The sequence below is a fragment of the Anomaloglossus baeobatrachus genome, chromosome 5 (genome assembly GCF_048569485.1).
Source record: "Anomaloglossus baeobatrachus isolate aAnoBae1 chromosome 5, aAnoBae1.hap1, whole genome shotgun sequence".
Taxonomy (NCBI): Eukaryota; Metazoa; Chordata; class Amphibia; order Anura; family Aromobatidae; genus Anomaloglossus; species Anomaloglossus baeobatrachus.
Window position 1 is genome coordinate 75,023,751 of NC_134357.1, and position 23,074 is coordinate 75,046,824.

Consider the following 23,074-nt stretch of genomic DNA (forward strand, 5'->3'; position numbering starts at 1 on the left):
GCTGCACCAAGTGGGAGGGGCATGTTTGATGATCTGGTTAAAAAGAGTGGCAGAGGCAGCAACAGCATTTAGGTCATTTTACAAAGAGTAACGTGCACCTTCCTACTACCAGGGTCAGACTGGCCCACCAGGAGGTCGGGAGAACCCCCGGTGGGCCCCTGCTATTGATGGCCACACCCCCTAGGCCCAGCATCCCCCTACAAACCCTGGGCCCCTATGGATATGTGAGAGAGGCCCCCCCGGCCGGTAATTTCACTAATCATATCGGCACATTGCCGATATGATTAGCGACAATACCATTCCCTCTGCAGTGGCAAGCAGGGAGAGCGATCTCCCTGCTCTGCCTGCTGTCACTCCTCACACTCCTGTGCACTGCCGCTCTGACTCCTCTGCGCAGCGACACTGCAGGAGGAGGCAGTCTCAGAGCGATGACTGCTTCCTTCCTGTGCGGGTGCCGGCAGCATCGGACCCGGTGTCGCCCCAGGCCAGGCTGCAGGAGCAGCAGCACGTGAGTATAGAAGGCGGGGGCCCAGGGAGGCGAGCAGGGACACCGGAGGGGGGGGTGCGGGGGCTCTTCACCCAGGGGCGTATCTAGGGGGGGGCTGGTTTTCCAAGGGCGCAGCTGTCAGACGGGTGCTGTCGGGCTGCCTGATGCAGCGCTGTGAAAGTCTCCCTGGCAGCTGCGTTTGCGACCCTCCAGTGGGAGCTGGCTATTCTCTGAGCGCAGCCGTCACGCTGACAGCCACACTCATAGAAGCTGCAGCGTGCGACTCCCACTGCTCGATTGTCCTCGTATCTGTCAGACGCGAGGACAATTGAAGCTATGCCCGGCCCTGACTTCCGGGTCAGAGAGACGGCTGTCAGGTGATCAGGTCAGCTGATCACACTGCTGACCCGGAAGTCAGGGCCACAGTGCAGAGGCAGCAGAGAGCGTGGAGAAGTGCTACAGTGTGGAGCTTAAGACAGTGACAGCGAAGAGGAACATTATAGGGTGAGAGGGGGGTATCTATGGACACAGCATGAGGGGGCAGAGGAAGGGGAGAGGGAACTATCAGTGGACACAGTATGAGGGGACAGAAGGTGGGGAGGGGCCAGTATCTATACAGTATGGAGGAGAGAGGATGGGGAGGGGGCAGTATATAAAAACAGTATGAGGGGACAGAGGGTGGGGAGAGGGCAGTATCTATATACACAGTATGGAGGAGAGAGGATGGGGAGAGGGCAGTATCTATATACACAGTATGGAGGAGAGAGGATGGGGCAGCGGCAGTATCTATATACACAGTGAAGGAGAGAGGATGGGGAGGGGGCAGTATCTATATACACAGTGAAGGAGAGAGGATTGGGAGGGGGCAGTATCTATACACACAGTGGAGGAGAGAAGACGGGGAGGAGGCAGTATCTATATACACAGTATGGAGGAGAGAGGATGGGGAGGGGGCAGTATCTATATACACAGTGGAGGAGAGAGGATGGGGAGGGCAGTATCTATATACACAGTATGGAGGAGAAAGGATGGGGCGGGGGCAGTATCTATACACACAGCGAAGGAGAGAGGATGGGGAGAGGGCAGTATCTATATACACAGTGGAGGAGAGAGGATGGGGAGGGGGCAGTATCTATATACACAGTATAGAGGAGAGAAGATGGGGAGGGGCAGTATCTATATACACAGTGGAGGAGAGAGGATGGGGAGGGGGCAGTATCTATATACACAGTATGGAGGAGAGCGGATGGTGAGAGGGAACTATATTTGGACACAGTATGGGGGGAGAGAGGATGAGGGGTGATGTATAGGGAGAGAGGAAGAGGGGTGATGTATGGTTGGGGGAATGTATACGGACATGGTATGGGGAGCAAACTGGAAAGAAATTTTGAGGACACAGAATAAAGAGTGACAAGGTATGAGGAGCAAGTGGGCAAGATGGGGAGTGAGGCGGAAACGTATTTGGACACACAGAAGGTGTGGAGGTCACCTGAGCTGTAGTATGTTTATTTAAACGTAATAAGAATATCTGTGTATATAACTAAATCAAAATGTAGATGTAGATGCAAAATTATCTGTCTGTCTGTGTAGCAATTGCACAGACCTATAGTATAATTCAAAGTTGTATAATCATGAAGGAGTTAACTAAAGATGATGAAGCCAGATGTGAAGCTATAAACTCTTATCAGTAATGTTCACACAAAAGGAATGTACGGGAGGGCAGGAGTGATGTGAGAAATTGGGGAGTGAATGCACTCCTTCGTTAGTTTCAAGGTTATTTAGGCTTACTTACTGTATAATTGGATCTATCTCATTAAAACCAAGTCAGTTGGTGATGCTGGCTGAAAAGAGAGCATGTCTGTGTTCTTTGTCTTATATACATTGATATATATCGGCACTGGTATACAGCATTAATGGGGCACCGTCTCTGGATCCTAAACGAAGACTCCATTAGCAGTCTTGACCCAAAATTCCTCCCTTGACAGTTTGGCGCACCAACGTGGAGCTCCTTCAAGGACGCATTACCGACCTGGAGATACCGATGGTTTGGACGTCGCGGACTGAGATCTCCCTCTCCTCCAAACAGGCTGATCACCTCCGACCCCACGGGTAAGTGTTACATGCTGTGTATTCACTACCGTTGTGGTTGGTTTTGGAGAGGAGGGAGTGACGGGCTGTGTGTCCATATCGGTGTTAAAAGGTACCTGATTGTGACTCAGGGGTAGTGCCCGCTGGAGCTCAGAGCACGATCCCAGCCCTGAGGTGTGGATCGAGTGTCACACGGGATCCAGAGGACGGTTGTTAGGGCAGGAAAGATGGTGGTGGCTGGATATAGCTAGTTAGACTGACCCGGTCTGTAATTAAAGACGCGGGGGGGTTCCCGTGGCTGAAGATAGGGATTAGGACATTAATTTTGATACAGTTGACCAAGTCCGGAGGGAATACCTTTTGTACCCCTCCTCCATATCACGAGATACCCTTATTAGGGGGTTCCCGTGGCTGAAGATAGGGATTAGGACATTAATTTTGGTGCAGCTGATCAAGTCCGGAGGGAATACATTTTGTACCCCTCCTCCATATCACGGGATACCCTTATTACTATATAGCTGAGGAGTTGCCAGCTAGTATAGAGGTGTAGCCTTAGGTGCCGGCCGGACTCTAACGCTCACCGCATGGTTATATTAGTGTAATCCAGACACCACCAACATAGCAAAAATGTTCAGATAGAGGAGGCAGAAAGTTGAGAGGCCTGAAGGTTCACAGAATGTGTTAGAGCTAGTTGCAGAGAGAGAAGGGAAGAAAGCTGTACGCCATGCCTTGGAGATGTTTAAAATGTTAGAATTACCAAAAGGAGGTCGGTTACAACCGTCACTATGGGCAACAGCATTGAAAGCGAAAAAGGGCAAGTTAAAAGACAGGAGATTGTTGAATGATGCAGAATTGTTTGGCAGAATATCGCAGGCATTGCTATCAGAAAGATATATTGAGGTTGAAGATGAAGATGAGCGAGGAGATGTTGTGTTTTACTATATGTTACCCGAGTCTGAGGACAGATCTGAGGGTCCTCCGATAGGTTGTTTTGTTGCTGCCCCACAACCTGATCCCCATTCTATTCCCCGTCCCGGAGATATTCACAGATGCTGTAGTTATTAGACAGCATCCCTTAACCCTTTCCACACCCATACCCCTTTTCCCTCCCATACCTGCAATGCCGTCTCTCCCCTCACCGGCCAGTCTGCCGTCACACTCCCCAATTACCAATCCCCTCCCCTTGGATCCCCCTTTTTCCCTTAGGACACATAGTGAGCCTTACCCCGAATCTGACGAGGAACAGCCCTCATTTAAATATGTCCCTTTCAACCCCACCCAGTCAGCGGCATTAATCCCCTGCCTGCCAGATCCCAGCATTAACCCTATGCGATTTTATAGGAAGATGCTACAGGTCCATCAGTTATACTCAGCTGCGCGGAAAGACCTAGATAATCTCACCAAAGTAAAAGCAGGAGACAGTTTTTGGCCCTTAATGGAGCCCCATCTCCCAATGCACCCAGGCACTGATGACACTATTTTTTTAAAGTGGACAACAGTATTGTGCCGCTTTAAAAAGATGGGCTCAAGATCAATTTGTGTATACAACTGCGCCGGTGCAGCCCCCACCACAGCCCATGCCCCGACAGGGCCCAAACCCCGTATACGTAGCTCCCAATCAACAAAACCAGCAGAGCCAGCAACAGAATTGTTGGCGTTGTGGTCAGCCCGGTCACTATCAAAGAAAGTGTCACACCTCCAAATCTCAGTGTTTGGCCAGGTACCCTCAAAACCGTAACCAAAACCTGCAACACATAAATTTACAATAAACGTGTTCCCTGTAGATTCAGTAATGATCTACCTGAAGCCAGGTGTGCCTTTTCCCAGAGTATCATAGTATCCCTTTAAATCAGTTTTAGGAGATTTTCCAAGATACTGCCCACAGTCCGGCTGCACCCAGGAGTCTGCCCCAACCTTCCCTAATGACGCAGGGGGGAGCCCCGGACTGCTTGTTTTTGTTGCAGTGATTTCCAATCCCAAGCTACCCGCTTTAATGATGTTCTCCATTCCACTCCATCAATCTTAAGATCTTAAGGTTTCTATAATATATGTTTCTGTAGTACCTTTGTTTCTGCTGGCTGACACGGTACAGAAATATATTTTATATATTTCTATAGTGAAAGTTCTGCCCATGGTTTTTTTTCTTGTATCTGTTTTTCCCACCAGCTGTTCTAACATCGTGCATCCTGAAGGAGTCAGGGGGGGCATAAGTCAGTGCAGGGATGTGTGGGAGTATTATCAGTAAGCTGCTGCTAGTCACAAGTTGTAGAGAGCAGAAAAAAAAGAAAAAAGAAGGAAGTAGGAAAAGTTGTAAAAAAAAAAAAAAAAAAAGTAGTTTCAGCAGATTTACAAAGCAGTTTCTGTCTTATGTACTAACAAGTGTTTTTTCCGGCTGGTGGAGTGGATTTTGTTTAATCCTTAAAGTTCAAAATTTCATAGGAGATTATCAATAGTATTCTGCTGCTATTTAAATAATTGAATTATTTTTGCAGGGAAAAGTATATTTTTTAAAATATACAAATTAGGTTTTTTTGTTTTTATGGTTATGTTTTTGTTTTCTATTATTTTTGCATACAAAATGCCAATATTGATTACTGTCCTTTTCTTTTGTAGATACAGAATATCTATGAACCCTGTTGTAAGGTTTCAAAATTTCCCAGTAGAGTATAAGTTATATTTATTTATTAGTTAATCATATTGTTTACTGTTATAGACCTATATATTTTGCCACAGTAGTTTATAAAAAGGGAGGAAGTAGATATCTATTGCATTTTTCCAGCAGCAGATATATTGGATAGGCTTTAAAGCAGGCTTTAAAGCTGGCCTTTTTTTTGCAACAGTTATGTCATGTTTATTGGATTATTATGAATGTAGGAATATATGTCTGTTATAGGAATGATCTAATCTATATTTCTTTTAGTCTTTGTTTTTATAGATGGAACAAGATGGTGGTCGATTCTGCACTGGATATGCTACAGTTCACACAACATGAGGTAATCTAAATTTAGGCCACTCCCTCCCCTCCTATCGGTACAGAAGGAAGTGACGTAAGTGCCTCTCTAGATGGGTGGAGCAGAGGTAGGTAAGATAGTCAAAATGTATGTAGGATGTAGATCTTTCCTGTTGTCAAATAAGCTAGGTACGCCGAAAAGAAAGTCTAGATCTGAGCTGATGGAATCGGATGGAGATCCCCGTATAGGTGCAGCTGACCAAGAAGCAGTGAACGGGCCTAGAGTTGAGGAGTCCTTTACCATGCATAAAGACCATGCCTCGGTGACACCGGTCATGTCAGTGACTTCTGTCACTCCTTGTGTTCTTAAATCCCTACAGGAAAAAGTGAACCAATAAGAAGTGGAGTGCGAGACGCAGGGAGCCGGCTGACTGAGGAAGGTCTGTGGATGAAGGGCGGTAAGCTTTCTCTGCCATGAGATCTCTTCTTAATGATGGCCCAAGTAACATGGACTAACATCTGTGAAAGTTGGATATCAGTGTGCGCTTTGGTGACGCCAGGGTTCAGTACCCAGGTAGACAAACTCACCCAGTCTTGTGAAGCACGTTTTTAAAACAATGAGGAAAAACTGTAAAGAGTCCGTAGAAACACCCTGCACCTGCTCTACCCATTCTTAGAGACTGCAAACTGATTATAGATGTTTATCATGAGCACGTTGTATGCAAGTCTGTGCGTGTTGTGTAGATTTCTTTCCAGGTCTGGTCAGAGGCTTTCCAGTGCAGAAAACGACGTCATTGCTGAAAATCCACATAATGCAAGTGGTATGTAAACAAACAAACAAACTGATAAGTTGTAAATCAATGCGTGTTGTATTTCTCTTTAGTGTGTGTTGTGTTTCTCTTTAGTAATAAACAGGTTCCAATGTAAAATGTTTTTCTTTGGTCTAGCGCAAACCATGTATAATTTTCATATGATTGACTAATTAGTGAAATAAACAAGTGTATTTTCTAATTCCAGATCCTAAATCAGAGTTAGTAGTATATGGTTTTCGGTCCGGAGACTGATTAATCCTAAAAGGACACAGAAATTTCGATAAAGCTCAACGGCAGGACAACATAGATTCACGCCCCGCATTGCAGAAGGGTCGATCCACAGAAGCTGCACTGACTGTCCTGCTTATATTTATCCTTTACAAAAAACCTGTACAGTCCCAAACCATCATTGCCGAAACAGAAGAGAGGACTTAGAGAACCTTGAGACATGGGAAAGTCCAACTACAAAGGGTGAGGACTCGCCTAGGGGTCCTTGGTCTCAAACCGGTGAAGAAATCCCATTCCCCTCTCCACCCATGCCTCAACGTTCAGTCAGGCAGGATTTCCCAACAGATCTTTCTTCCTCTTTTCCTAAGGGAACACGGTACCCTTAGTATTTGGAAATGGCAGAAATAAGTCAAGGGGAGGACTGTTGAAGGTACGAATTGAGTAGTCGAAAATACTTAATTCAGCCATTTCATAGACCCAAAAATGTGGTTTGGTTAATGTAATCTAACCATTACAAATGTTTTTGTTTCCTACTAATTTCAGTAATTTTCCTTAATACAAAATGCTAGATATGGAAAATCTCATTTCAGGAAAAGTTTTGGAAGAGCTTATCCCATCAGGCTGATGTCTCTCCGGCCTAGTCTGCGGAGCACTGGCAGTGACACGCGACTTGACGTCACATCTCAAAAACCAATGGACCCAACACAACCGAAGCAGAAAGCGGCCGCTATTCAACCCATTATTCCAGAAGGTTTTTCCAAGTCTGGGCCACAAACTGTTCACATGAAGCCTCATCATGTTTTGTTGTTTTTTTATCAAGAGCAGATTATCCAGGTTCACAAAGTGGCCCTAAGTGGACTAGCACTGACTAAGCATCCTCCTTTTTGTTTAATATCCAGAAAGAAGAACCATGGACAATTTCCAAATGTCCTTTTGTTTTTTGTTTTTTTAATTATGTGCTAATTTTTAAATAAGGTTTAGATTCAATTTTTCCTAATCAGGATAATGTGCCCTAATAAGAGTAATAACGCCAATTCTAATAGCCCCTATAAATCATAGAGTTATATTTAATAAATAAAAATAAGTACTTAAGGGGGGGAGCAAAAAAAAGCCTATAGTGTTAAATTAAACAACCGATTTCATGAAAAGCCCGCATATATAGATATAGATATAATTAAAGTCCCAAGGGCAATAGGTCACAAATAAGTCCCAAATAATAAAATATATCTAAATGGGGAAAATTTTTAAATTTAAGGTTAATAATATTCACAGATATTTTATTAAAGGGGGGACTGTGGAGGTCACCTGAGCTGTAGTATGTTTATTTAAACGTAATAAGAATATCTGTGTATATAACTAAATCAAAATGTAGATGTAGATGCAAAATTATCTGTCTGTCTGTGTAGCAATTGCACAGACCTATAGTATAATTCAAAGTTGTATAATCATGAAGGAGTTAACTAAAGATGATGAAGCCAGATGTGAAGCTATAAACTCTTATCAGTAATGTTCACACAAAAGGAATGTACGGGAGGGCAGGAGTGATGTGAGAAATTGGGGAGTGAATGCACTCCTTCGTTAGTTTCAAGGTTATTTAGGCTTACTTACTGTATAATTGGATCTATCTCATTAAAACCAAGTCAGTTGGTGATGCTGGCTGAAAAGAGAGCATGTCTGTGTTCTTTGTCTTATATACATTGATATATATCGGCACTGGTATACAGCATTAATGGGGCACCGTCTCTGGATCCTAAACGAAGACTCCATTAGCAGTCTTGACCCAAAATTCCTCCCTTGACAAAGGTAGTGAGGAGACAGTAAGGGATGAAAAATGTGAGGGGGCACAGAATAGAGACTGGGTAGTGGAGGGGGAAGGTATGGAGAGGGGGCAGAATGGGAGGACAGTGAGGCCATAGCAAGGAGGGGTGTGTGATGAGAGAGCACAGTATAAAGACTGGGCAGTATAAGGGGACACAGTATAAAGGACAGTGTGAAGAGTAGGCTCAGTATGGAAAGGAGAAGACAGTGTGGGGGGCATGTACCATATGAAGGACAGTGTGGGTCATATTTCATGCAGAGAACACAGTGAGGGGTCATTATTTATTCTGGGGCACAGTGTAGGGCAGATATTTTTAAATAGGAGTATTATCATTCTGCTATTTTTAGGGGCATCGTGTCGGGATGTGCTGCAGAAGACCGGAGAAGATGGAAATCTGCAGAGACAAGATGTGAAAAGTCATCATGGCGTCAGGACAAGGTGAAGAATAGAAAGAAACGGATAGAGACAACATCATCTATAAGGTACCTGAATGTAAATGTTTATTTGTGATACTGACTATGTCTCATCATTAGGCCTTGGTCCCACTTGCGCATTGCTTCTGATGTGAGCGCAGTGGGACCCCCACTGATCAGCTGTTCTTGGTGCAGGTGGCCGGAAATGCTTATTTCTGGATCTGCTCTATCCTCTGATAGTGTCCGCGGCCGGGTACTGCACATCCACCTCATTGATTTTAATAGTAGGCTGCTGCCACTATCAGAAGACGGAGCAGATCCGGAACTGAGCACTTCTGGCCACCACCGCCACGGTACCTAGAACAGGCGATTGGCTGGCGTGCCAGGTGCCGAACCCTGGCCAATCGGGCATTGGTGATCTATCCTAAGGAAACGCCATCAGTATTAAAAAGTAGTGGACAATCTCTTTAATAAAGTCTTGTGCCATCTGACAAGTTAAGAGTTACTATGTTTTTATTTATGTTGTTAGGAGCATTAAAAGGGTTGTCCAAGTTTGAGAAGACCTGCAGTCACTCTATGTGTCACTCTATGTGACTGCAGACTTCTGAATTCTCACAGTGCGCATACTGCACGCTGTCAAGATTATCTGGTGCCAATGGTGACACTGGGAGGTTACGAAGCTGCAAGTATGCGATTTAGGCTACTTTCACACTTGCGTTGAATGGCATCCGTCACAATGCGTTGTATGACGCATGTGATGGATGCGTTGTAAATAGTGTGATATAAAGGCAACGAATTCCTGTGAAATAACGCATTGTGTTAAGCCGAGAGAGAGAGCCCCCATCATCACTGGACACACCCCGACACTACCGCACTCATTATCATCATCACACACCCCGTCAGTACCGTCCCAATCATCATCACTGCACAAACCCCGGCACTACCTCTCCCATCATCACTGCACAAACCCCGGCACTACCTCTCCCATCATCACTGCACACACCCCGGCACTACCGCTCCCATCTTCACGGCACACACCGCCGGCACTACCGCCCCCATCATCACTGCGCACACACCCCGAACACTACCGCCCCCATCATCATCACCGCACACACGCAGGCACTTACTGCACTCACCATCACCGCACACACGCAGGCACTACCGCACTCACCATCACCACACATACACCGGCACTACCGCACATACACCGGCACTACCGCACCCATCATCACCGCACACACGCAAGCACTACCGCTCCAATCATCACCGCACACATTACCTCAGTGACGTCCCCGCTGACAGCGCGACTCACTTCAGTTGCTGCCTGGAGCCGACAAAGAGCGGCAGTGTTCTACGGCCACTCCTGTCAGCTTCATGTAGCAGAGCTGGATGCGTCGCGGGGCCTCATGTGGATTACGCCGGACCTGGAGGGGTATTTGGGGATTAATAAAGTGGTGAAAGAGGGTGATTTTTTTATATTTTATTCCAAATAAAGTAATTTTTTCTGGTGTATGTGTTTATTTACTTTCACTTACAGGTTAATCATTGTGGGTGTCTCATAGATGCCTGACATGATTAACCTAGGACTTAGTGGCAGCTATGGGCTGCTGACATTAACTCCTTATTACCTCGATTGCCACCGCACCAGGGCAATCCGGGATGAGCCAGGTAGAGTCTATGGACTGTTGCAATTAATGGATGCAGCAATTCCAGGCAGCTGCTGGCTGATATGGTTAGGCTGGGGGGCTCCCCATAACGTGGGGCTCCCCATCCTGAGAATACCAGCCTTCAGCCATGTGGCTTTACCTTGGCTGGTATCAAAATTGGGGGGTACCGCACACCGTTTTTTTTTTAATTATTTATTTATTTATTGTACTGCACGATATGGACCCGCCCACTGGTGGCTGTGATTGGTTGCAGTGAGACAGCTGTCACTCAGCGTGGGGGCGGGTCTGACAGCAACCAATCATAGGCGCTGGTGAGCGGGAGAAGCAGTGAATACTAGATGGAATAATGAGCGGCCAGCATTTTCAAAAGAGGAAAAGCCGCCGGAGCTTTGTGACAACTGTGCAGCGTCGTGCCCGTGATCGGTGAGTATGAGAGGTGGGAGGGGAGAGGGGAAAGAGAGATCAGGAGTGATTTTAAATGATTTTGCTCATTCTGCTGGACATGCTGAGCATGCTCAGTAGAACGTGACGGAATTTGTCAGCGGATTCCGCCGCTTAGCGCATAGCGGCGGAATCCGCCACCATAGACAATCATTAGACACCTTGGCGGATTCCAACGGAATCCGTCAAGGTGCGTTATTTTAACGACCAAAAAAATGTTACATGTAGCGTTCCCTCCGCCCGACGCTGCGTCAAAATAACGACGCAGCGTCATCCAGCGGATGCAACGCAGACACTTCCGTTACAGTGCGTCATCAATACAAGTCTATGAAAAACAGCGCAGTGCGTTAATGGACTGCGCTATTCTCCATAGCGCCTGATTGCGCTGAACGCAAGTGTGAAAGTAGCCATAGATGTGGTCACGTGCTGAACAGACATGCTCAATATTAGTGAATTGACTGAGGCCGGACACATCAAACCAGAATGTGGACAAAAGTACATAAATCTCATACTTGTATGATAACTTGTATGTATGTTATTCCTATATACAGTGCGGTAACTGCATGGTGCTGGCGGGCCCCAGGTACTCCAGTCCGCCGCTGCCTACTACCCTAGGTTTATCAAAGAGTTATGTAATTGGCAGTTGGCATAATGTTGTCACAGCAGTGCGGTTCTTGTACATGCCCAGTTATCTTTTATTTGCAATGTCCGCTGTGCAGCAGAGCCTGGCCTTTCGCTTTGGCTGAAGAGCATGGTATAAGATAAAGAAGAAATGGGTATTGACGGATACTTGATTTTGCAATGTATTTTCCAATTTTGTGGAATAAAGCTGTGGCCAGCCCATTTAACCCACAAAGGTGTCGTAGAATTTAAAGGGAATATGTCACCAGGTTTTTGCTCCCCCATCTGAGAGCAGCATAATGTAGAGACAGAGACCCCGATTCCAGTGATGTGTCACTTACTGAGCTGTTTGCTGTCATTTTGATACAATCAGTGTTTTCTCTGCTGCAGATCTAGCAGTTATACAGAGCTCATGAATATGCTGGACTACCTACAGCACGCCAAGTAGTATTGTAATGATAATCTACTGTTGATTAAACAGTGATTTTATAAAAACTACACTAAGCAGCTCAGTAAGTGACACATCGCTGGAATCAGGATCTATGTCTTTATGTTATGCTGCTCTCAGATTAGGAGGCCAAACCCTGGTGACAGATTCCCTTTAAGGGGTTTCAAGGCAGCCCAAGACATTAAAGGAGCTGCTGGGGACTTCACACTCTGTGCAGTGTATAGTAAGTTACCATTTTATACCCTGTTCCATCATGAGTCAGACTATAAACAATTCGGAGCCTGTATTTTCTCATCGTGGTTAGTAAGGAGATCTCCGATCACAAACAGTGAGAGGCTATTTTTATACAGTTAGAGAAATAATGGCTTAAATAAAAGCAATATATAGACGAGTCAGACTCGGATGTCATGAGTCATTTAACTTGTGTAACTTGGCAAAAGAAAATCAAAAGCCGTTTTACATCTGCCCTTAGGATACAAGGAGCGGCCTATCTGCTTAGTCACAAAGTCAGGGCTCGAGTATGTCATTAGCGCAATCATACAATAACATCATGCTGACTCCAGTCCTGATACTGCACTCTACAGGCGGCTGTGACTCACACACCTGCCGGAAGAAAGATGAAGGACTCTCCCCTCCTTTCTATTGTATCTCATATTTCAACACTCAATTTTCTTTGCATACTTCCAAGTACCACCCTTGAATATATGTATACTGTATATGTCAAAAAGGCTTTAAAGGAGGCATCAGGGATTGTATATTTACAACTGACAGGTGAAGTCACAGAAGCCCTATAATATATTAAGGATTCCCATCCTTGTTGTCAAGGGAACCTTAGAAAAGGTTTCCACTCATTTTTCTACCTTAAAGGTAATGTATCAGCAGAAAAATGCCATTTAAATTAAAAATGTATTTAATTACATTTATTTTACTTGTGTTTTCTCAATTTCTTGTGGCTATCCAAGTACATTTTTTTTTTAATATTCCAGTTTCATACTGGTCCACAGAGCAGGCTGAAACTTTTTGGTTTATGTAGTTCACATGTCAGCTTTACCGTATAGACTGAGACTGAATGAGAAGAGTCATCTCACTAGCAATAGAGAGTAAGCAAGTTAATTGCCGCTCTACTGTACTGATGGAGGTCTTAAAAGGAACCCTATACATAAAAGTGGATTATAAAAGGTAAAGAGTGGGAGAACATAGTGGTTAATTCTTATTGATATATCACATTTTTAGCAGGTGAAGCAGTGAGGAGGGCATGGCTTAAGGTACTGTCACACTAAGCAATGCAACCAGCGATCTGACCTGGCAGGGATCGTTGGTGCGTCGCTACATGGTGAGCTGTCAATCAGCGACCTGTGTAATGACGCTGTGCTTCGCAACCATGGTACACATCGGGTTACTAAGGAAAGCGCTTTGCTTGGATACCCGATATGTACCTTGGTTACCAGTGTCCGCAGCTGCCAGAAGCCGGCTCCCTGCACACGTAACCATGGTACACATCGGGTTACTAAGCAAAGCGCCTTGCTTGGATACCCGATATGTACTTTGGTTACCAGCTTACCGCAGGCTGCCAGAAGCCGGCTCCCTGCTCCCTGTACATTCAGATTGTTGGCTCCCGCTGTCAAACACAGCGATGTGTGCTTCACAGCGGGAGAGCAACGACCAAAAAAATGGTCAAGGACATTCAGCAACGACCGGCGACCTCACAGCAGGGGCCAGGTCGTTGCTGGATGTCACACACACAAAAAATGTGACTCAGCAGCGATGTCGCTTGAGATGTGGCCTTTAGAAATGTTTGTGTTCCGCTGTAAACTGAAAAGAGGGGGAGGTTCCTGCTGCAGTTAGTTGTGTTACAGCTATAAATAGGATACTGAAGCCAAGGAGGAGGGGATACTATACATATAGACAAGATATAATATGCATTTCTCTTGCAGCACATTTAGCTCTGTGGGGGTTCTAAAACATTAACATTTCCTCTACACAGACAAGACAAGAAGTAAATTTATCTCCAATTAGTCCGCTCAGAGCAAAGCAATAAATATTACACACACATACAGACATATATACTGTATGTGTGTCGCCCGGGGACAAGGGGTACTCAGATCCGGGCCACGGGGTCACTTCTGTGGGTATCACGGTGGCGTGACCCGGTCTGTGATCCCAGGCTCCACAGTAAGAAGGGGATTAGGTAAGGGAGATTGTCCGTGATGCCACCCGTGGTGTGCGGTGAGGTAACGGAGCACCGCCGCTGCCGGTTAATGGATCTCGGGGATGGTGGTGGGCAGCAAGCTGGTGATTTCCCTCCACGGGTAGGATGTTGGTGTCCCGGGACCCCGGTGAGGTGGTGCAGGGAGGAGATGGAGACGGTCTGAGAGCTGTGCGTCCGGTTGGACTGGGGGATGTTGTTACTCACAGTTCGCTTTGCAAGAAAATTCACACAGTCAGGAATTAACCAGAAACTGCCGGAGTCTGCAGCCTTCGGTACGGAGGGTGTTAGTGTCCCACACATGGTGCAGCAACCCCTGTTCTTTCCCTGCAGCCAGGTGCCTCTTTCTCCACTTTTTCTCCTCAGCCGGGAACGGGGAGTCCACTCCCCTGCAGTGATCCGGTCACCCTTGGTACCAGCGGGCCGCTACCCTGCCCCGGCTACCTCTGGCCCCTTCCTCACTAACAGCCTGTCCCGGCCCTTTTGGAGCACGCTTCTGTAGCAGCCCGGGAGCTACAACTCTGGGCTCCTCTCCTGTCTCTCTCTCCACACACTCTGCTCCAGCCCCTCCCCTCCTGTTCTGTTTTGCTCTCACACTGGGGGAGGTGGTTTGTCCTGCTGCACGGGTGTGGGATCAGGTTACCAAGGAGGATTAACTCTTTATGTGACAACCTGGCTTTGCCAGGGCGTCACACACCCCCTTGGTAAAACACAGCCCGTCCTCGGGCTGTCTGGGCACCAACATTTATTGAAACTGGAAAAAAAGGAAAAATCAACACATTACAATCATACATCTTCCCACATCGGGAGGTACGTTTTCTTAAACTCTAAATATCCTGCCACCCCCCCACCTGCTGTGCAGATGGCCTCCTCCGGGAACTTGAGGACGCTCAGCAGGGGTGACAGTCCATAAAACAGTCAACTTTAAACTTGCGGGTAGCCGTCCATGCTCCGCTACCACTGCTGCTGCTGCCGCCACTCCCAGTACGGGGCACGGGTTCCGTGCTCTGCCTCCTGCTCAGGAGCCAGGCCCACTCGGATGCCCTCGGCGCCAGCTACAACCGGCCTCGCTAACCGCCGAGGGCCCCATCGCTCAGTGGCCTGCTCCTCCTCTTTGCAGGTGCACTCTGGCTGCTCCACAGCCGGGACGGGGTACCTGGGAGCGGCCGGCGCCGCATCTGGGGCGGACTTCCGGTCAGGTGTCGCCTCTGCTGCGGCCGGGCGGACTGCCGGGGCCGACGTCATCACCGTTGCGGCCGGGCGGACTGCCGGAGCCAACGTCATCACCGTTGCGGCCGGGCGGACTGCCGGAGCCGACGTCATCACCGTTGCGGCCGGCTGGACTGCCGGAGCCGGGTGAGATGTCATCGGGGTTGCGGCTACTGCTTGTCCAGGAACGGAATTAGGCAAAGTCCTTGCGTCCCTGCCTTTACAGTCCTGGTCACATGAACTGCAGTTCCTTCCTACTGCTCCTCCTTGGTACTCGGGAGCAGTCCTTCTAGCAACTTTTTAAAGTTTTCCTTTCGCTTCCGGTCCTCCGGAGCATCACTTCCGCCCGCATTCTCAGGGGGCGGAGCCTCTTTTTCGCGCCCACCGCTCGGGGAAGAAGGCGCTGGGTGGGAGATTTTCGCACCCAAAATGGCGGCAAAGATGGCGACTTTCAAAAATTTTGCAGCGGAGCACCGCTGACAGTCCAGAACAAGACGCACTTCCTCCAGGTAACTGGATGGGTAAGGATCCTGTTCGTGATGCCAAAATGTGTCGCCTGGGGACAAGGGGTACTCAGATCCGGGCCACGGGGTCACTTCTGTGGGTATCACGGTGGCGTGACCCGGTCTGTGATCCCAGGCTCCACAGTAAGAAGGGGATTAGGTAAGGGAGATTGTCCGTGACGCCACCCATGGTGTGCGGTGAGGTAACGGAGCACCGCCGCTACCGGTTAATGGATCCCGGGGATGGTGGTAGGCAGCAACGTGGTGATTTCCCTCCACGGGTAGGGTGTTGGTGTCCCGGGACCCCGGTGAGGTGGTGCAGGGAGGAGATGGAGACGGTCTGAGAGCTGTGCGTCCGGTTGGACTGGGGGATGTTGTTACTCACAGTTCGTTTTGCAAGAAAATTCACACATAGTCAGGAATTAACCAGAAACTGACGGAGTCCGCAGTCTTCGGTACAGAGGGTGTTAGTGTCCCACACACGGTGCAGCAACCCCTGTTCTTTCCCTGCAGCCAGGTGCCTCTTTCTCCACTCTTTCTCTTTCTCCTCAGCCGGGAACGGGGAGTCCACTCCCCTGCAGTGATCCGGGTCACCCTTGGTACCGGCGGGCCGCTACCCTGCCCCGGCTACCTCTGGCCCCTTCCTCACTAACAGCCTGTCCCGGCCCTTTTGAAGCACGCTTCTGTAGCAGCTCGGGAGCTACAACTCTGGGCTCCTCTCCTGTCTCTCTCTCCACACACTCTGCTCCAGCCCCTCCCCTCCTGTTCTGTTTTGCTCTCACACTGGGGGAGGTGGTTTGTCCTGCTGCATGGGTGTGGGATCAGGTTACCAAGGAGGATTAATTCTTTCTGTGACAACCATTTTTTTTAAATGTAAATGCTTAGATAGCAGCCAAGATCAGCAGTGCGCATGCTAAATAATAATAATATTTATTCACTTATATGGCGCCATTAATTCCACAGCGCTTTACGGCTGGGGAGGCCTGGTCACACGATTCACTGAAATGCGGGGCTCCTAATATGAGACGTGGACAGTTGCCTCAGAAGTTACACTGCCAAATGTGCACCAGCATGTCAAAGTGAATGTCTTAATAATCAATAAAACTGGGGGTCATCCCTGCGATTTGGGAACTCAAACAATGAACCCTATAATAGTGAACAACAAAAAAAAACCAACTTACCGTTCTCCGAGATCTCTGAGAAATGTCACTGGAGTTCAGAGAGAAGATGGCACCTCTGGCGCCAACGTACAAAATCCCATTTTCATCCTCTAGGAGTAATGTGCTGTAATTCTTCACATTGTCACTAAACCATTTTGCATCAGAAAGTTCTGTGGGAAAATAAGAAAAAATCAGATATCAAAAATGAGATTCTAATTAAAATTGTGTGGCTATAATACAGAGTATTTTAAAAGAAGAATAAAAATGTATGATATTGTGTGGTATCAGACGGTACATTTATAAGGGGCTGTCCGGTGAAAAGAAGTTATCGTCTATCCCCAGGATTGGTGGTAACCTACAGCTGAAACCCCCACCAATACAGCACAAGGTGGCACTATCATCCCTGTTAACATGCAGTGGACATGGCATGGTGAATCAGCTCACCATTCATTCTCTAAAGGTACCGTCACACTTAGCATCGCTACAGCGATCCCACCAGCGATCTGACCTCACAGGGATCGCTGGAGCGTCGCTACATGGTCACTGGTGAGCTGTCAAACAGGCAGATCTCCACAGCGATCAGAGATCAGCCACCAGCGACCCGTGTAACGACGCTGTGCTTGGTAACCATAGTACACATTGGGTTGCTAAGCAAAGCGCTTTGCTTATAGTTACCCGATCTGTACCTTGGCTACGTGTGCAGGGAGCAGGGAGCTGGCTTCTAGAAGCTGCGGACGCTGGTAAGCAAGGTAAATATCGGGTAACCAAGCAAAGCGCTTTGCTTGGTTACCTGATGTGTACCTTGCTTACCAGCGTCCGCAGAAGCCGGCTCCCTGCTCCCTGCACATTCAGATCGTTGCTCTCTCGCTGTCAAACACAGCGATATGTGCTGCACAGCGGGAGAGCAATGACCAAAAAATGGTCCAGGACATTCAGCAACAATCGGCGACCTCAAAGCAGGGGCCAGGTCGTTGCTGGAGGTCACACACAGCGACATCGCTAGCAAGATCGCTGTTACGTCACAAAAACCGTGGCCTTTAGGAAATTCTGAGCACTGTGTACGGCTTTTTCCAGCAGCCCCATTGTCATGCCCCATAACTTGGGAATTATTCAATGTTTTCATTGCTGTGTATTGTCTTTCTGTTGCTTGGCAGAAGCTTTGACTTTCTTTGTATTTTGTCCCTTTCTCCTCCCTGTAGCCCCATGATGTCAGCATTTCTCTCCCTTCTTCTCCATAGTGTTTTGTACAAGCCATCTTATATGTAACATGCTGCATACTCTCAGGAAAAAAATCACTCTTTTTACCTGCTGCATTATCATCAATACAAGATTTTCAGTTAAAACATTCATCTTTTCCTGGAGTCTTCTTTGCAATGAGATTGTGGCCGAGTTAAACTATCCGAGGAACCGATATGAACGCGAGTACGGTAATATGAATAACCGAAGAAAACGGTCTGTTCAGGCGCCATCAAATCCTACGTATCTCTGAGTCAGAATACCCATTAAGAATGAATGGAGCGGTGGTCGGGCATGCGTAGTGCCGCCACATCCTAACGAGAAAAAAAGTGCCCCGTTCTTCAGATCGATGTGGGACCCTTTGAATAGGTGGTAACTTCTTTTGACCCGAATACACTTTTTGAACGTTTTTACCTCGTGACGTCAATTATTGGTTACATGCCCACTAGAAAATGATGAAACAGGTAGTATATAATACGATAATAATACATAAAGTAATGTATATCTTTTTAGGATGTAATAAGGTAGAGCATTTTTCTCTCTCCGGTCAGTCTCAGTAGATCATACGTAACCAGTGGTATTTTAGAGGTTGGACGAACTTGTATTACCAGTTATTAGCCCTTTAAAATGTGTCATGTTCCAAATACAAACCTTAAAAAGAGACTGTGAAATAACTAAGCTCTATTCTTAAGGTACACATTTTAGAAATCTTTGTTCCGCCTTAGACCTGTGCTTCTGGTCGCCAAAGAGGTTTCTTGTTTAATCAGATTTCCTTTCAGTGTTAAATTAAAATAAAACATAAACTGAGTGTATTTCAGGTGATTTATTCCATAAGGATTAACTAGATTTCTTCATTGTGTCACGCTGGTCAGGCGCATTAGACGGCTGTCACATGAACACTCGTTAGGCTGAGCGCTATCTCCCTCTACCAGTTATAAGGCTCTGTTGATATTATGAAGTCCAACTAAAAAGGACGAAGAAAGCAGGCTGAGGAAGAAAGAGCGCAAATAGGGTCTTACCAGCTATAAAAAGAGCAGTGTGTAATAATGTACCCTCACCTAAAGGGGTTGTGAGGGTCATAACCACCAGAGATAGCATACAGATAATGGCGACTGCCGCGGCCCCACGTGCATGGATCTTCAATGCTGGAGAGGAGAAGGGGTTAATGCCGCGCTGTCGCCCAAAATGATCAAAATGATGAAAAAAATTGTTGATTTATTAATAAATATTTTATTCCATAGGTCTATGCATTTCAATGTTCAAGACCTCTTCTTCAGGACCAACAAAATGTATTGTTGATTTTTCTTCTTTTTTTGGTCCTGAAGAAGAGGTTTTGAACCTTGAAATGCATAGACCTATGGAATAAAATATTTATTAATAAATAAACACATTTTTTCATCATTTGGGACGACAGGGCGGCATTAACTCCTTCTCCTATCCAGCATTGAGGATGGAAAAAAAGCGGCTGAGACAAAGATCCGGTCTTTATCATAAAAAGCGGGTCTAAGGCTGGGTGCCGGTACTCAGGAGGATGCGCTTCTACAGGTATGAACCCGTAGAAGCACAGCCACACAAAACAGCCATCGTCCTCCCGAGTGCCAGCACCCGGCTTTAGACCCGCTTTTTAGGATAAAGACTGGAGTTTTATGTCTCGGCGAATGACGCTTTTTTCATCCTTTCACCTGGACTTCCCCTGCACTTGTATTCTCCGCGCACCAAGCACCACTAGAGAAAGGCCACAGGGGAGCCTAAATTTCCTTCCGGACATCTATGGCACAGGAGCAGGTAATACGGTGGTGTGATCCCACATCTGCTTTCTTTGTCCCTGTTCACATTCAGAGTCAGAGTCAGGACTCTGTTGGGTGTTCTGTTTAAATAAAAAAATGGGATTTGGACTTGCCCTTATGGAACCCTTGACTATAATGAAGCAGACAGGGTCACTTTGTACTCTGTCTGGCCTCCGTTTAAGCAGTGTCTGTGTTTTTAGGCAAACACAATACTCTTTGGTGTCTGCCTAATTAGAGGCCAAAACGGAGGCCTGATGGAGTACAAACTTAAGGCCCCGTCACACACAACGAGATTGCTAACGAGATTGTTGCCGAGTCACAGTTTCTGTGACGCAGTAACGATCCCGTTAGCGATCTCGTTATGTGTGACACCTACCAGCGATCAGGCCCCTGCTGTGAGATCTCTAGTCATTGCAGAATGGTCCGGACCATTTTCTGCAAAGGCGATGTCTGCTGGGCAGGACGCATCGCTGTGTTTGACGCTGTGTGACCGGGTCCCAATGACCGCCGAAATCGTTATACAGGTCGCTACTGCGACCTGTATCGTTACTGCGTCGTTGGTAAGGTCTGACTGTGTGACATCTCACCAGCGACCTCCCAGCGACTTACCTGCGATCCTTATCAGGTAGAATCGTTGTCTGGATCGCTGGCAAGTCGTTGTGTGTGACTGGGCCTTTACTCATCATACTGAAAGGCTCTGATCGTCTTTCGGGGAGATCAGGCAGAATTCCTGACAGATTCTTGAACATAATGATAACAGGACGTAACATGCACGCTTGCTTCATACGAAAATAGGAGTGTTCTCAGAGAGAAAAAAATAAAGCCCTTATTAGATGGGGCAAAAATCTAAAAAAAAAAAATCGCAATATCACTAGAAACCGTGTGTAATAGCTTCCAGCGATCGTAATATCGTTTGATTCTTGCAAAGAAAACACAGATCTTTCATCTTGCTTAAAAATTATCATTTGTCGGCATAAAATTTCACAGTGTAATAAAAGTCGCTACCACCTCGTCAACACGTCATACAAGCTTTTATGAGCAACTAGCGCCTTTCCATCGACCGCAACAGCAATCTTTCAAGCGAACATTTGCTTGTGTAATAATGCGCTTGTACGCACGATAACAAAGTGATAACTTTTCACTTGTCAATCGCTATTGTGAACATTTTTTCCTGTCTCATAGGGCTTTAAAGGGGTTTTCCCATGAACAAAGTTCATTTCAAAGTTTAATTTAATCAATAGATCTTAGAATCTACCAGTTTCATCAGGAGGCGCACTACCGGTTTTACCCCTTTGTGGTGCGGCTCTCTATCCCCCCCAATATCTAAACATATGTTAGCCTACGTATAATTAATTTTTTTTATTATTTTTTTTACTGTTTATTGCACTGGCACTTTGTATAATAAATTTTCTACCTTTTGAATATCATAATTTGTGATTCCTGAGTATTTTGTAGGCTGTATCTGTTGGTAGTAGGAATCAATTCATGAATACTGAGAGGTACTGTAATACTTGCATGGAACACAGTCTGATCCTACCATATCTCTTAGACTGGGGAGGAAGAAATAAAGTATACAAACATTACAGCATGGGACCACAAATTATTCTGAGGTAAAATATTTTTTAAAAACAGGCAAGGAAATGCTTTACCTCACAAAAAGAATCAGATACGATCCCATGCTGTGCTATCTGTATGCTCTTTTTTGCTTCCTCCCCAGCCCAGGAGATGGGGTATGACCAGACCATGTCCCTATATGACAAACATGGCCATTACACAGCAAATAGCAGGGACACATATATAAAATCTCATCACAGGAACAATTTTTTTAAATACATCCAATTATATAAATGATTATTATTCTAAGATCTGAATAATATCAACTTTAAAATGAACGTTGTTCGTGGAAAAACCCCTTTAAGCTACTACCAGGCCAGAGAACTCCGACTGCAGCTCACCTTGCCGAGAATAAGGCTAAGTTCACACATCCTGTGTTTTGCATCAGTCACAATCCGTCGCCTTGGGGAATTACGGTATCCTGCAAAATATTTTGCAGGAATCCTGTATTTCCCCATAGACTTCTATTAGCGACGGATTGCGACTGATGACCCTGCGTTGCATCCGCTGCGTCGCGGTCCGTCGTTTTTGACTGACCGCCGAGCGGGGAGCAACGCAGAATGTAACGTTTTTCGGGCCGTCAAAATTAACGCGCCGCGCAGGAATCCGTCGCCATCCGTCAAGCTTGTAATGCATGTCTATGGTGCTGGATTCCGTCGTAATCCGTCTTACAACGGAATCCAGCGCAGGATTCCGTCATGCTCTACTGAGCATGCCCAGCATGCTTGGCACGCCCACTGGGCTGTCCCAAACACAGACGGATCATGACTGATCCGTCAAAAAACGGACGCACAGCGGATGTAACGGACGCAACTGATCCGTTTTTTCACAGGATTCCTGTGAAAGGAATCCTGTGAAAAACACATCAGTTGCATCAGTTGACATCTTGAAAATGACTGATCCGTTGCTAACGGACCTGACGGATTGAAAACACAGGATGTGTGAACTTAGCCTAAAGTGGCATTGAGATTCAACATGTCCAATCCCTCTCTCCTCCTTCACCACACCCCTAATATAATCTGTAGGGACACTCGTATACAAAAAGGAAGGTCAGCCAATCCCCTTAATCTGATGGCCAATCTAAAAAGTATGCCCTGCCTAATGCCTAAATGCACCATACATGGATTCTTAAGATACCGGTCACCATAACAGATTCCATTCAGGTAAAAAAATCTGTACAAGGCCTAGTGTGTACAGGAGCATTGACTAAAACCTGAAGTACCAACCATTTGGCAAAAAAATAAGACACCTTTATATTCTTTGCTATGGAAATAAAGCTTTAAGGATACATTCAGCCTCAGCAGACGTGTTGGAGAAGTTTCTTCTGAATGGGGCTTATAGAAATAAACCCAATTATTTTCCAGTATGGAACAGATTTCCTGTTA

The 23,074-nt window shown here is 46.4% G+C and overlaps 1 protein-coding gene across 1 annotated transcript in view; it reads right to left on the reverse strand.

Moving 5' to 3' along the window:
- The window catches only part of SEMA4G (semaphorin 4G), a 351,753-nt gene that overhangs the window by 120,546 nt on the left and 208,133 nt on the right, over nucleotides 1–23,074 (reverse strand). The window contains exon 3 of the mRNA XM_075348593.1: nucleotides 17,074–17,222. Within this exon, the coding sequence (XP_075204708.1) occupies nucleotides 17,074–17,222 (149 nt within the window). The remainder of the gene's footprint in view (nucleotides 1–17,073; nucleotides 17,223–23,074) is intronic.